This window comes from Megascapheus bottae, chromosome 14 (assembly GCF_031878675.1).
Source record: "Megascapheus bottae isolate mThoBot1 chromosome 14, mThoBot2.hap1, whole genome shotgun sequence".
In the NCBI taxonomy this organism is placed as follows: Eukaryota; Metazoa; Chordata; class Mammalia; order Rodentia; family Geomyidae; genus Megascapheus; species Megascapheus bottae.
This window is the reverse complement of record NC_143522.1, coordinates 14187636-14203628: the sequence shown is the minus strand read 5'-3', so window position 1 is coordinate 14203628 and position 15993 is coordinate 14187636. Positions and strand designations below refer to the sequence as shown.

The following is a 15993-nucleotide window of genomic DNA, read 5'->3' as shown; positions in this document are numbered from 1 at the left end:
CGCCCCCGGGAGCTGCTGGGAGTTGTAGTTCCTCGAGGAGTTCTGGTCTTCCGGTTCGCGGATATTCGGGTCCTCCCTTTATGCTGGGCGCCTCTGGCCGCCTTCTAGCGGCTTCGGTGGCCACCACGCTTCCCGCCCCGCCCCACGGGCAGCAGAGGGAACTACATCTCCCAGGGAACCCCGGAGCGCCCTCCGGTGACCACTTAGCGGGGCGGCTGACCAGAGCCAGCGTGCCTGCGGGCTGGAGGGCGGTCCTGAGGCAGGGGAGGACTCCTCGGGCCATGGCGGGAGGCCTGGTCGGCTGCGAGCTGCGGCCTCGCCGAGGCCGCTGCGGGCCTCAGGCTTCCAGGGCTTCAAGTTGGGACGTAGCCGCCGAGGCTGCAGCGCGAAGCCTCAAACAGCCTGCTCAGAGCTCGCGGCGCCTGGAGGCAGCCGGCCGGCGGGCCCTGCTGGCTCTGGTGACGCTGCTGTCCTTCGCCACTCGCTTCCACCATCTGGACCAGCCGCCGCACGTCTGGTGAGTGACGAGGTACCCGGCGGGTACCATGGCAACCGGGAGGAAGGACGCCTCCCTCTGATTGGCCTGAGGGCCCGGAGAGGGCGGGATTCACCGGAGGGGGCGGGTTGTCTTGGAGGGGAAACTGAGGTTTGGGGTGGTTGATCGTCCGGGGAGGTCCTCTCAGTGGAATGGCTTTCTTGGCCGAGCGATGGAGCTTCTAGGATCCGAAGCAGTTGGTCATATTGTCTTCCAGGTCATGCTCACTGCCTGACCTGGCTGCCCAGTTGTGGCTCTGAAAGGTGCTTTGAATCTTCTAAAGAGAATTGGAACTTCTTGGCTCAGAATTTCCTAAGACTTGAGATCCTCATCCTCATCCTCAGGCATCATCAGATTGGATATATTTTCATCCGACAGAGCAGGGGCAGTTTGGGTGTCTAGGGGGTGATGACAAAGGTTTCTGAAAGCAGAAACACTTCTTTCTTGTGAGAAGATTATTTTCTTGAAGATGTTCCCATTGTTTTGGTATGACACAAACGCTGTGTTGAGGCCTGATCAAATGTCATTAGCTAAGCTATGTTACTTGGTAACTCTAGTACCATTTGGAAAGGAGGGTTTCATACAATTCTTAAAATGGTTCCTTTTCCTGTCGAACCAATAAGGGACACCATGTTTTCTCAGTATCACTGGGGAGAAAGTTGGTGTACAGGGTATCAGAAATAGAACTTATTAGCCAGGCACTAGTGGCTCCAACCCATAATTTTAGCTACTCAGAAGGCTGAGATCTGAGGATAGCAATGAAAAACTGCGAGGTCAAGAAAGTTTTTTTTGGTGTGGAACTTGAACTCTGGGCCTGGGCGTTGTCCCTGGGCTCTTCAGCTCAAGGCTACTGCCCTGTTCTTTGAGCCACAAGGCCACTTCTGGTTTTCTGGTGATAATTGGAGGTAAGAGTCTCGTGGACTTTTTAGTGCCTAGGCTGGCTTTGAACTGAGATCCTCAGATTTCACTCTCCTGAGGACCTAGGATTACAGGTGTGGGCCACCATGCCCTGTAGTTCCTGAGACTTTTATCTCCAATTACCACCAAAAGTTGGACATAGAGGTGTTGCTCAAGTTTTAGGGCTTCTGCAACACACACACACACACACACACACACACACACACACACACACACACCGCTTACTGATCAAAGCGCAACCAAGAACATTAACTGTCAGTGTTTCCCTACTTAAAACTTAATAAGTTAAGCTGGGCATGGTGGCTCATGCCTGTAATCCTATCTACTCGGGAGGCTGAGATATGAGGATCGCAGTTCCAAGTAACTTACCCCAAAGTTGGAATATCTTGTCAGAGAATTCTGAGGTCTTTGTAGGTCAGACACTCAATTTCAATAAGTAGTAGTTGAGTCTGGAGTGTGGCCTAGTGATAGAGTACTTGCCTAGCATGTACCAAGACCCAGATTTCATTCCTTGGTACCACATACATAGAACAAGCTGGAAGTGGTGCTGTAGAGCTCTAGCCTTACAAAAGCCCAAGGACAGTGCTCAGGCCCTGAGTTCAAGCCCCAGTACTGGCAAAAAAAAAAAGTAGTAGGTTAATTAATAGCTGCTGCTAAGAAAGAAAAGAAAATATGTTCCTAGGGGCTGGGAGTTTGGCCTAGTGTAGAGTGCCTGCCTAGCATGCACGAACACCCAGGTTCGATTCCTTAGTACCACATACATAGAAAAAGCCAGAAATGGTGCGGTGGCTCAGGGTAGAAGACTAGCCTTGAGGAAAGTCCAAGGACAGTGCTCAGGTCTTGAACTCAAGCCCATGACTGGCAAAAAAAAAAAAAAAAAAAAAATGTACTTAGTACAATTGTCCAGCAGATGGCATTGCCCACCCAGTGACTATGAGTGTTCCAACAACCATTAAGTATCTTCAAAGCTCTGATTTCCCATTCTCTTTAGGGATTTGTTTCTTCTAGACTCCTAGAAGGGGACAGGATCACTTCTCTACATCATTTTCCTAGAATGAGATACTCTTTTTTTGACACTTAGGGGATCAGTACAAGTTATACATACATTCAGCAGTGGATATCACAAACAATAGTATATTAAAATGACTCAAAGAGCCCTAGCCACAAGATCCTTTTAACTTCCTTCCCTATCAGGAACTTGGCTCAGATTCTGTCAGTTGAATTGGAAGGCACAATTTCCCCCTTCAATTAATGTCTGATACACCTATGTCTGGTACCGCCTAGATCTAAGTTGTTTCCCAGTTGGAGATTTCTACTCCAATGCTGGAAGCAGGCTCCCCCGGTAGGCTCAGTGCCACTTCTCCCCTTTAAGGTCTTTCCCTATGTCTGATGAGTCCCCTGCTTTAGAGACCCTTTTCAAGTTTTGTACACACTACTAATGGCTTTTCCTGCAGTCTCTTATGCATCTACAAATGCTCTCCCATGGGACTAGGTAGGAAGCAGACATGGACCCCATCCAACTGAGCCCTTGAGTTGGAGTGTTTTTCCTCTCCTTAGGGTCCCCAGTGTATTAGGAGGGGTGTGCAGCCTTTAGTCTCCTTGGGGACACAGACCTTAGCCCCACCTTTAGTTTCTGTACTTTTTTTTTTTTTTAAGCAGCTGAGCTTACTGTAGAGTTTGGGATCCAGGCTTGAACAGCATACCCAAGAATCTCGCAGTATTTTCTTTGGTTAGTTGTTGTCTCAACCTTGTAGCCCAGGTTGACCTCTAGCTCATATTGTAGCCCAGGCTGGCCTACTTGTGCTCTTGCCTATGCCTCTGCCTCCTGAGTGCTGGAATTACAGAGGTCTTTTCTATTATTTATTTCTGAGGTTTAAACTCAAGGCTTCATGCTTGTGGGCATATCCTATAACCCTTGAGCCATACCCCAAAACTTTTTTGCTTTAATTGGTTTTTGAATAGGATCTTGGATTTTTGTCCACCACCCTGGACCATAATCCTTCCTATTTCTGCCTCTCACATAAGTACGATGACAGGCACATGCCATTGCACCCAGATAATAGATTGAAGGTCTCTCACTAACTTTATCCCTAGGTTGGCCTAAAAACTACAATCCTCCTGATTTCCTTCCAAGAAACTAGGATTATAGATGTGGTCCACCATTCCTGGCTGAGTGTTCTCATTTTTATTGAAGTTCTGTATTGAATAGCAGGGTCCTCATTGTTGCATGATTGATTGATTGATTATTGATTTTTGGAGATTCTTGATTCAGCAGCCACCTTTGACCAAGCTGCTATACTTCCTGTTCCTATGCCATGATCACATTCCTTCTTCCTTTTTTTCCAGGCAGCATGCAGGCAGCTGTTTGAATAATACTTCTTTCTATTCAGCTTCTTTGTGTGTGAGCACGTGTGAGTGTGCACCTGAGTTCATGTACCAATACTGGAACTTGAATTCAACACTGTATGCTCCAGGCTTTTTCATTCAAGGATGATTTGCTACCACTTGAGCTACAAGCACCTCTATTTCTGTGGGGTTTTTTTCTGGTTAATTGGAGGTAAGAGTCTCCACAATTTGTTTACCAGGGCTAGTTTTGAACCTTAAGCCTTGAATCTCAGCCTCCTGAGAGACTGGGATTACAGGAATGAGTCATCAGCCTGATGTCTATCCATCCAGTCAGTGGGAACTTTGATTACTCCCACTGCCTGCCACTTGGGTAAGAATGTTCACTACTAGGCTCCATGGAGTTATCTTACATCTCTAACCCAGCTTGTGAGTGCTCTCACCATTTCTCTTTCAGAAGCTTTGTGTCATCATTCTGTACTTTGTCCTCAAATTAAGAAGTCTATAATTTTTTTAGTCAGTTTGCAATCTAAGAAGTTAACTTGTTAGTATTTCATCTAGGCCAACAAAAGACAAAATCCTCAATGAAAGACCAAAGACTTTATTTCTCTTGGCACAGCAGAGAGAATGAACAGCAGCATGTCCTCACTGGTGCCCCAGAGTCCCATGCAGTGCCGTGGATATGGATATATACTTTGGATTATATCACAGCTGAGGAATATTAAACTTGGGGAACTCTATTGTTTTATAGCAAGCAGTAAGTAGTAAAGTAACATTTTACAATGTGTTTGAAAGGTAATGTATTAGATCTGCCTACAAAATAAATGAGCATAGGTTTAAGATATATTAATTTAGAAAGAAAACCCTTGATTTTATATACTAGTTATTTTAACACCATCAGTCAGATGGTAGTCAGGAGGCTGATGAACCTAAGGCTTAAAAATTCTCTTTGAAAAGTTTCCAGTGATGTAGTGATGTACATTCTAATTGCAAACATGGACTCAGAAGTTAGCAGGCTCAAAGCTGGGCTCATGCCTGTGATCCTAGCTACTCAGGAGGCTGAGATCTGAGGATCATGATTGGAAGCCAGCCTGGGCAGAAAAGTCACTGTGAGACTCTTATTCCCAGCTAACCGTCTGAAAACTAGTAGTGGTGCTATGGCTCAAGTGATTGAGTGCAAGACTTGAGCACACAAAGGCTCAGGGGCAGTGCCCAGGCCAAGTTCAAGCTCCATAACCGCCCCCCCTGCCAAAAAAAAAGGAGGAGGGGGAGGAAGAAACAGACACAGACTCAGAAGAAAATTCTTATTTCAAACCTTTTCATATCACAAGAAAATTCTGTCCTTCCAAAACACATAGAAATACAAGGTATAGAATCTGTATATACTTCAGTTTATGGTAACCAGTTGGTAAATTTTCATAATCTTTTCCATCTATCTGAGGGTTAATAACCAGCTTATGGTCTTACTTCCTCAAACTACTTGAACCAAAAGTTGTTTCTATTTTTCGTTCCAGGCTTTCTCATTAATTGCTTATAACTTATAGCTTTTTATTTTCAATTATAATTTTGACTATGATATATTGTCGTTTTTTTTTTCCCTTTAGTTGGGATGAGACTCACTTTGGAAAAATGGGAAGTTACTATATCAACCGCACCTTCTTCTTTGATGTACACCCGCCTCTGGGAAAGGTGAGCAGCTTTCTAATCTAGGAAGATGGATCCTAAGGGCTGGAGCCAAGTCTTGGTTTTGGACTCAATTCTTTTTTTTTTTTTTTTGCCAGTCCTTGGCTAGGGCTTGAACTCACGGCCTGAGCACTGTTCTTAGCCTTCCTCAGGGCTAGAGCTCTACCACTTGAGCCTCAGCACCACTTCCGGCTTTTCCTATGTATGTGGTACTGAGGAATTGAACCTGGGTCTTGGTACATGCTAGGCAAGCACTCTACCACTAGGCCAAACTCCTGGCCCTGGACTTAATTCTTGAACTTAAGAATTCCTTAACACAACTCAGACATTTTAGACCTACTACCTTTATAGAAATCCTTGGTATGTTTAAGGGTCTTCTGAGCTGAAATGTAGAGAGAGGGTCTATTGACTGATAAAAGGATAAATGTTACACCATGCAATGGTATATTACTCGGCCATAGAAGAATGGAGTTCGGATATATGCTACCACATGGGGGAATATTCATAATAGTACCCTAAATGTTAGAAGGCAAACATAAAAGGTTACACGTTGTATGACTGAAATTATCCAGAATTGGAAATTTCATTGCCTGGGTCTGAGGTGGAGAGGGAAGATTAGGGAGGGACTGCAGATAGGTTTTTGGTTGTTTTTTTTTTTTTTAACCAGTCCTGGGCATGGACTCAGGGCCTGAGCACTGTCCTTGGGTTTTGTCAAGGCTAGAGCACTACAGGAATCGAACCCGGGTCTTCATGCATGCTAGGCAAGCACTCTACCACTTGGCCAGACTCCCGACCAATAGGTTTCTTCTTTAATGGTGAGTTTTATGTTTTGCAAGCTTAATCTCAATTTTTAGAAATAAAACAGAGAAGAGGGACTGTATTGCATAAAGCAGACATAGTATGGAGGAATTGAGAGTCCACACAGGTACTGAGCTGCTTTCTCATTCTCACTTCATTCAGCTCCCACACCGCCCTTGAGTTCATAATTAGGAATTCTATCAATTGGAATTCATTCTACTCTTAAAAGACCAGCATCTTTGCAAAGACAGTGGATTCATTCAAGCCTTTCTTCCTAACTGGAGGCACAATGACCTGTCCAAAGGGACAGGAATTTGCCTGTAATGGTGTGGGAAGTGAACCTGGAGCCTGTGGGAAGGGGAGACAGACTTAGTGTTCTGTGTCAGGTTACAAGGAAGCACAGGACCTCGGCAGGGACAAGGAGAAAGTTCCTGCATATAGGAGGAGTAGAAAGAAAGGTAGGACAACTATCTTGTTTTGAGATTGGTTCTGAACCTAGGAAAGAGTAGACAAGTTCATACCTCTTTTCATACAATAAAGACAAGAACGATTATGCATTGGCTCATGTAAACCTCAGACCAAACTAATAAGTATATGCTATTGTACATGTAAAATATTTTGTACATATAAAATACGTTGTTGATGGGGAAACTTGTATTTTCCTCTTCCCTCTGTTGAAATGCCTCTGTCTTTGCATTACTCTTTCTCCTTTTCTTTTCCTTCCCCATATTCCTGGTGTGTCGCTACTTTGTCACTTGTCACTCTTTATGTCATTTATTTGGAACTTGGTTCTCTGTTGAGCAGGCTCATCTCCCAGCAATCAGCATCTGCCTCGGACCTCTCCTAAGGTCAAGCTTTATTTCTGAACAAGTGAAAGAAGGCTTAGAGAGCACTCACTGACTCTGCTCTTCGAGTTGTAGTTTTCTTCCCTCTCTGAAGTGTCTGCACTATTCCTAAGAACTTAACCATGACACAGAGAGGGTTTGTTTTAAGCAATGAATGTTACAGACAAAGGTTCTTTACTTGGCAGCAACTGGAGGGATAGTTGTCAAGGGAAACCAAAGTCTGTGGGTACAGCTGAAGGGAATCTTCTCCCAAAGGTCTGTCATCTTTCTGTTTGTTCTTATCTCTACAGATGCTGATAGGTCTTGCTGGCTACCTGAGTGGATATGATGGCACCTTTTTGTTCCAGAAGCCTGGTGACAAATACGAGCATCACCGCTACATGGGAATGAGAGGAGTAAGACATCCTGATGTGTATGGATGTACTATATCCCAGGCCATATTCTGTGAGAAGTTGGAATGGTGTAGCAGTGTAGATAAACTTCAGGGCAGTAGAGAGGAGGGCATGAACAGAAGCTCTCAGAGCAGTTTGTATTCACCAGCTCCTTTCCTCGAGGATCTGAAAGTATTTTAGATATATGACGATGATTTGGGGCAATCATCCTATGTTTTGCGTAATTATACCAAGTCCCATTTTTACGTCATCTTTACTATTATTACATATCAAGCCATAGTAAACAAGGAGTACCTCTTACTCTCCAAGTTCATGTCCTTGAGTGATTCTGTATTTTCCTAATGGTTCTTGAATACCACATAACAAGCATAATTGAATATAGGCCTGTTCACTGTAGAATTGCTGTGGAAATGGAGAAGGCTGCATACAACAGTCCCATTCATTCCCTTTCACACTAGGGCACATTGCTTTCTGTTTAACCCAAATGTGAGAATTCCTGTAAGTGTATCTGTTGACTGTTGATGGGCAAGGGAACAGGGAGGGAAGAAGACAGGTAATTAAAATTTTTAAATGAAAAAAGCCAAAAACAACAACAACAACCCAAATTAAAGAAAGGAACCAGGGGAAATATTAGAGAACAGTAGAATTCTCTAAAATTATTAAAGCTAATCTCAAAGGAGTCACAGATTTTTTTCCTAGAAAGTTTCTTTTAAATTTGTTCTATTTTTTTCTTAAAAATATTATAAAGGTGAGGTACAGAGGGATTACAATTACATAAGTCAGGTAATGAGAGCATTTCTTTTTTGAACATTTCATCCCTTTCCTCATTTTCTTCCTGACACTCCATCCCCCCGAGTTGTATAGTTCATTTGCAAATATGTCTAGTGAGTGTTACTGCTGAATTCGTTCATACTTCATCCCACCATTTCTCTGCTCCCCTTTCTTCCCTGTTTCTGTGTTTCCTTTTCCCCTCCTCAAATCAGACAAACTTATATACAAGACAAATGTGTACTCACAGTTTTATGGTTTGTTGAGTACTTTCTGTGTGGTAGCAAATCTTTAGCCTGTATCATCTTCTGAGTAAACCTATGAAGTAGTACTTAACTGATTTGTTTACCCTGGTACATGGATGGAGAAGCTGAGGCAGATATGACTGTCACAATCATAACTGCCAGTGGTGAGGTGGTCCTGCCACTTTCTTGGCTAAATTTCACTGATTGCATGTCAATATACATGTGTATCATAGCTCTTTGGGAACATACATATTACTTGGTTTGATTCTTCACATTTCTTCAGGGTTCTCTACCTTAACTATTGGTTTACCAGGTCAAGTAATAGCTTGCTTTAACAGCTTCATTTTTTTTTTCTATGTTGGTTGTAGAGCTCGAACTCAGGGCCTGGGCCCTGGCCCTGAGCCTCTTTGTGCTCAAGACTAGTGCTTTACCACTTAAGCCACAGCACCACTTCCGTATGTGGTGCTGAGGAATTGAACCTAGGTCTTTGTGCATGGTAGGCAAGCACTTAACCACTAGGCTGAACTCCAGCCCATCCGCTACTGGTTTTTAAGTGGTTAATTTGAGGTAAGAATCTCATAGGGATTTTTCTGCCGAAGCTGGTTTTGAACTTCAGTCCTCAGATGTCAGCCTCCTGAGTAGCTAGGATTACAGGCGTGATCCACCAGCACCTGACTTTAACAGATTCTTTGTTACTTCCCACATAGTTCTGTGCATTCCTTGGCTCCTGGCTGATTCCCTTTGCCTACCTCACAGTCTTGGATCTGTCTAAGTCCCTCCCAGCAGCACTGCTCACTGCCGCCCTTCTCACCTTTGGTAAGTTGTGTGGAAAAATATACATTCATGCCAATTTAATTTTAAGATTAGGTGAAATGGATAGCCAGTCACTATTTATTAGTAATTCATACATGCATAAATATTTCTGTATAACAAGCCTTTGTATTATTAGAAGCAAGAGTTGGCCTGAGTAATCCTAAGGAGTAGACTCAAGTTACTCACACTTGAGTTTGGAATGGATAATAAGATAAGTTTGTGTGTAAGTTTAAAGGAAGCCAGTTTTCATTTTTAAAATTAAAGTTGATATTAATATTAGTTTGCATTCTCAAAACTAGTTAAAACTGAATGCAAAGACAGATGCTCCAGGCATAGCTGTATAGTTTTAAGAGTAATATGAACTTAAATATCTTCAGTGGACTCTGACTTGGATAAGTGAGAGTTAGTTGATTGTATTATTTGCTAGCCTTGTTCTGAAAGTGAATTCATGACCTTGTGTAGCTTAATATTTAAAGATGCCCAGACTCATTTAGATGTGCACAATTAGTTTGTTTTCACAAATATGTTGCTTTGTTTTAGTGGCTGGATTGCTTGAGTATAAGATATCCCTGGAGCGGCTGGTGGCTTATTCCTTGTATTTTTAATTTCTATTACTCATTTGGTCATTTCTTCAGTTTTCACCCAGCATCTGTTTCATAGATGGGAATCCTGACGTGCAAGACATCATTTGTAATGTATAAAACAGAGGAGTGATACATGTTTTGTTTTAGTTTGTTTTGATTTTTAATAGTATTAGGGTTTGAACTTGGGGCCTCAAGCTTCCTAGGTCTATGGTTCTCTTTCTAGCTTCTGTGGTTCCAACACCTCCAGCCTTTTTTCACTTTATTTTTTTGGATAGAATCTTACATTTCTATCCATAGCATGCCTTACAATATAGTTCTGTTTATGCTTCCCATGTAGCTGAGTTTACAGGCAAATGTCTCCATGCTTGGCTTATTTATTGAGCTGGACCTAACTAACTTTTTTTTGTTGTTTTGGTTGATTGTGGGGCTTGAACTTTGGACCAGGGCTCTGTCCCTAAGGTCTTCAGCTCAAGGCTACTTCCCTACTCCTTAAGCCACAGTGCCACTTCTGGTTTTCTAGTGGTTAATTGGAAATAAGAGTCTCACAGTCTTTAGTGCCAGGGTTGGCTTTGAACCATGATCCTCAGATCTCAGCCTCCTGAGTAGCTAGGATTACAGGTGTGAGCCACCGCCCCTGACTTTCTAAGTAACTTTTTGACCAGGCTGGCCTTTAGCCATCCTGATCTCTGTCTGTTAAGTAACAGGGGGTTACTATCAGCACCTGCTTAAGTTCCTACCCCATATTGGGCTACTTTTCATGGTCTCAGAGAGTATACTGATTAGACACTGCTCTCATGGAACTTGCCCTGTACAGGGGCAGACAACATCAAGAAGTCTATATTGTAGAATCTTAAGCAGTAAGTGTGCTATGGAAAACAAAGTACAAAGAGTAAGGTGAGCAGTCAACTCTGTGGGAAGAAGCTTTGATCAGAGGCTGAGTGAAAAGATTGAGCTATACAGAGTCTTTCACTATACAGTTTTTCTTCTTTCTTTGCTTCTCTCCTTCCTTCCCTCCCTTCCTCCCTCCTTCCCCCTTCTTCCCTTCCCCCTTTTTGTTTTGTGTTCTGGTACAAAGGCTTAAACTTAGGGCCTTGCACTTTTACTTTGCTCATGGCTGGGTACTCTACTACTTGAGTTATGCCTTTAGTTCTGGATTTTTTGCAGATTATTTGGAGATAAGCGTCTCTAGAATTTGTCTGCCCCCACTGGCTCCAAATGGCAATTCTTAGATCTCAGCCACCAGTACCTGGCTACTTATTCAGTGATCCTTGGAAAAAGTATTGAGACAGAGGGAGCAGCCTGTGTTGTAGTTCTGGTACAAAGTCTAGCAAGGCCAAGGAACAAATGTAGAAGGCTTGTATTGCAAAGCTGGCATGAGGCCGAGAAATGGGAGTTGAGGTTAGATAAATAGGAAAACCATGCAAGTCTTTGCAGCCATCAGAGAATTTGTTAATCTGAATAAGATAGGAAGAAACTGAAGATTTATGTAGAAACATAATATAAAAAGATTCTGGTTTAAAAAAAGATCCTTCTTGGGGCCGGGAGTTTGGCCTAGTGGCAGAGTACTTGCCTAGCATGCACAAAGACCCAGGTTCGATTTCTCGGTATCACATATACATAGAGAAAGCCAGAAATGGTGCTGTGGCTCAAGTGGTAGAGCAGCTTCAACCTTGAGAAAGCCCAAGGACGGTGCTCAGGCCCTGAGTTCAAACCCCAGGACTGGCCAAAAAAAAAAAAAAAAAAGTGTCCTTTATGGCCAGGAGTATGACCTAGTGGTAGAGTGCTTGCCTAGCATGCATGAAGCCCTGGGTTCAATTCTTCAGTAGCACATACACAGAAAAAGCAAGAAATGGTGCTGTGGCTCAAGTGGTAGAGTGCTAGCCTTGAGAAAGTCCAAAGACAGTGTCTAGGCCCTGAGTTCAAACCTCAGGACTGGAAAAAAAAATCACTAAAAAAAATCCTTCTTGAGCCTATGTGAAGAATTGGTCCCCCAGTAGGGACTTCATATAAAATGATCAGATGCTGGGCCCGGAGTTTGGCCTAGTGGTAGAGTGCCTGCCTAGCATTCACGAAGACCCAGGTTCAATTCCTCGGTACCACATACATAGAAAAAGCCAGAAGTGTTGTGGTAGCTCAGGGTAGAACACCAGCCTTGAGGAAAGCCCAAGGACAGTGCTCAGGCCCTGAGCTCAAGCCCAGGACTGGCAAAAAAAAAAAAAAAATATCAGATGCTATCACAGCTATATGTAATATGTGGTCACCTAAGTGTAATTTGTGATCTGTTTTTCTGATGTTGGAAATGAGATGGGGTCAGGGTTGCTCTGCTTAAAGGGCATCACACTCTTTGTAGGTGAAGGCAGAGGAACAGTGCCAAATACTGCTTCTTATCATTGGCAGTGATGCTGTGTCTCTCAATGACCTGGTGATGACAGAGGCTATGCAATGTAGCAAGGAGACTGTCCTACTGCTAAAGGTTTGGTTTTTAGGTTTCTTCTCCTCACTCTGCACATTGACCAGTGAGTTCATGTTTTTCAGACACAGGATGCCTCACTCTATCCCAGTACATCCTCCTTGACCCCATCCTGATGTTCTTCATCATGGCTGCCATGCTGAGCATGGTCAAGTACAACTCCTATGCGGACAGGTCAGAACACCTCGTTTGGGTGGGAAGGGCCAGAATCTTGGGCAGCCCCAGAAGTTTTCTAAGGGCCAGGGTGGGCTGGGGTGGGACGTAGAGGACTTGTCTTGAGGCTGAGTTTAAGACAAGCGTACTTTTCATTTGTTTGTAGACTTAAGATTTTCTGTTTTTGATAGGAACAAATAGATTTTAAGTATTTCCTAGAAGGTGATTTTAGTTCTGCTTTATATAAGACTGGAAAAATTGTCTTATTAAAGATGATTATTATTATCATGTTTACAATGGTTTAGGAGCTTGTGCTTTTTTCTCACTCATAACTTCTAAGCTTCCCCCTCAGCTCCAGTGCTGGTTAGGGACATTGGGCCAATTTTTCCTTCACACTCTGCACATTGGAGAGATGGCAGATGCTGCCTCAGAACTGTTTGTCTCCCAGCCTCGAGGGTTATATCATGTTCTGATGTAATGATGGATGATCCATACCTGTTGAGAGGTTCCTTCTAGGCCCCTGGACAGTTGTAAACCTGATCTAGAAGGTTTGGTCTTCCAGAAGTTTTTTTCTTTTTTTCTCTGCTGTCTCTGAGACACAAAGAATACCTTCCTCATTGTATTCATTTTTCTCAAACCAAAAGAGCTGATTCCTCCCAGGCTTTCCCAGTGGAGCACATGGTACCACTGATGGCCAAGCTCATTAAGCCGCAGTTTGCTAATCAAACCTGAGCCAGTGACTGCCAGTCCACTCTGGTTGTGGATTATCTTCTGCTTCTACCACAGCCATTTCCACCTACCATATATGATGTGACAGGTACTATGTTAGTGACTATGAAGGTCCAAAGGTGTGTGGGTATTGTTTTAAGAAAACACTCATTCTGGTGAAAGAGAGATGAAGATCATCAGAAAATTGGCTGCTATCACCACAGCAAAAATGATTAACAGTATTTACCATGGAGTTATCCTGGGGTAGAACTGTGCTCCATTGCTTCATAGCTGTATCTCTTAACCTCTCTGTACCTCAATTTCCAAATGGGTGAAAAGAGAATAATAGACTTCATGGGACTGTAAAGGTTTGTGGGGGATGGGATAGTGCCTGACACATAGTAAGCACTCAGTAAATTCTGGCTTTGGCAGGTCCAGAAGTGAACTCAATCAGCATTCTTCTCTAGTTTTCCTTTATTTCTACTTGATTGATCACTAGTGAAGAATGAGCCTTTTTTGCTCTACGCCTTGTACTTAGGAGTACCATGAGATCTCTCCCTGGAAAAGTATCTTCCTCTCGTAGTGGCATACTCGTTTACCTGTAAGTTGCAGGGTTCTCAGGCCACATACTCCTTAGAGCTGTATGTGGTCCCCTGAGGTTAGGACCACTGAGGCTCAGGGCACAGCAAATCCTCTGCATTAGAGGACTCTGCCCTTCCCACTGCTGCTCTTGCTTTCCAAGTTTGGTTCTAGCTGCCAAACTGAACTCTGTGTCTTGTTGGTTTCCAGGCCTTTCTCTGCCCCCTGGTGGTTCTGGCTCAGCCTGACTGGCATCAGTCTTGCTGGTGCTTTAGGGGTCAAGTTTGTTGGCCTCTTTATCATCCTGCACGTGGGGCTGAACACCATTTCAGACCTTTGGCACCTGTTTGGAGACCTCAGTCTTTCACTGGTGAGAACCCAAGTTCTGGAAAAGTGTCTCTGCTTCCTAGTGTTGCTTAACAGCAACCACTGACCTTTCTCTTCCTCTGCACAGGGGTCCTGGCTGGGCACCTTTGGAATTCTTTGGTGGTGGTGGTGGTGGTGTGTGTGTGTGTGTGTGTGTGTGTGTGTGATTTCTTATAAATGTTTCATAAACTGTCCAGTTAGGTTCATGCCACATATGTGGCGGACATTGTGTGAGACCTTAGCCAAAATGGATATAAGATGACTTTCAGAATTCAGATTTCCTTTTTTTTCACCCAGGGTCTCAATAAGTGCTGTTAGGTTTTTATAATAATCTGTTATTTACTTTGGGCTGCTTTGGTGCCAGGTATTGTATAAAATGCTTTACTTCATTATATCATGTACCCCTTATAATAATTCTGTGAGGCGGTGGTATTGCCAAGATGTTACAGATGAGAAAACTGAGGCATAGAGAATAACTTTTCCAAGGCCTTGTAGGAACTTCAGGTAGTGAGAGGAAGACCAGTAACTTACACTAGGCTAGCCTGCCTCCAGGTCTCCTCTACTTTGCTCTGGCACCTCTGCATCATCTCCAAAGTAAATTTCTAACACACTGATTCATTAAAAAATATTATATGGAAGTCCTACACTTAGTGTGAAGTACCTATAAAAATGAATAAATAATATCCCTGCTCTCTGGAGTCCATAAAGAGAGAAGGAAGAATGGAGTCTAGCATATGGAGCAACTGACCATGTGATGGAAGGGCTGGCACAGTATGGGGAATGATGGGCCTGGGTGGGCTGGACCTAGCTGCCCTTTGTAGACAGCAGGACACTAGGACATGGCCTACCTGAGGAGTTGGAGAGGTATTAAGGGAGAAGGGGGGACGGACAGTGTTGGAATCCTCTTGGTATTGGGAGTTCATAGTGACTGGCATGGAGAGAGTACTTATGAGCAGCCGCTGCATCTTCTCCATAGAACCATGACAGTCTCCTGTCCTAGTGCAGGGCCTAGAGGGACAGCAGATGGCTAGTCCGTGTTGTCTCCCTATAGTGCTTTGGTGGTGGTGGGAGAAAAAGGTTATAGAAAGAATAGAGTTCCCATGTATTTGTTTTTCCTATTGGCCTTTAAAAATGTATGTGTATGTCCATACACATAAACGTTTAAATTTTACATAAGATATCATAGAAGGTATAAGGAATAGTGGAATCTTCTACACCTACTGTCTGCTGGCCTGTGTTTGCAGGTGACTGTGGGAAAACACTTGACCGCTCGTATCCTGTGTCTCATAGTGCTGCCCCTGGTGCTCTATGTGGCCATTTTTGCTGTTCATATCACGGTGCTGAATAAAAGGTACAGTCAGAGACTTCCTAACCTCTCCTTTCTGATCATCCTAATCCCAGAGGATGGCCGTGTGATTTCCTGGGTCTAGGGTTAAGATGCAAGGGGGAACTTTTACCTGTTTCCCTCTCTGTGTTCTATAGTTTTGGGTGTCTCAAGGACTTAGAAAGGCCTGAAGGAAGAGAAGAAATGCCTGCTAAGAATTGCCCTTCTCTCTAATCAGAGTTTCTTGTCCCTAACAAGATGGGAACTATAAGAATGTACAATAGTAGGGGCCAGGAGTTTGGCCCAGTAGTAGAATGCTTGCCTAGCATGCACCAAGACCCAGGTTCAATTCCTTGGTACCACATACATAGAAAAAGCTGAAAGTGGTGCTGTGACTCAGGAGGTAAAGCACTAGCCTTGAGAAAACCCAAGGATAGAGCTCAGGCCCTGAGTTCAAGCCCCATGACTG

General features: G+C 43.6%; 1 protein-coding gene across 5 annotated transcripts in view; it reads left to right on the top strand.

Moving 5' to 3' along the window:
* Pomt2 (protein O-mannosyltransferase 2) overlaps positions 1 to 15993 on the top strand; it is a 37595-nt gene continuing 21602 nt past the window's right edge. For 4 of the 5 annotated variants that reach the window (XR_016537578.1, XM_090344585.1, XM_090344587.1 and 1 more), the window contains exons 1-7: positions 1 to 517; positions 5401 to 5485; positions 7413 to 7517; positions 9235 to 9343; positions 12460 to 12568; positions 14045 to 14204; positions 15445 to 15551. Coding sequence is in view for 4 of the 5 variants with exons in the window: in XM_090344585.1 (XP_090200711.1) it covers positions 81 to 517; positions 5401 to 5485; positions 7413 to 7517; positions 9235 to 9343; positions 12460 to 12568; positions 14045 to 14204; positions 15445 to 15551 (1112 nt within the window). In the remaining variant the exon portion in view is untranslated. Of the gene's footprint in view, positions 518 to 641; positions 799 to 5400; positions 5486 to 7412; positions 7518 to 9234; positions 9344 to 12459; positions 12569 to 14044; positions 14205 to 15444; positions 15552 to 15993 lie in introns of those variants that run through there. The other variant, XM_090344588.1, reaches the window with a different exon arrangement.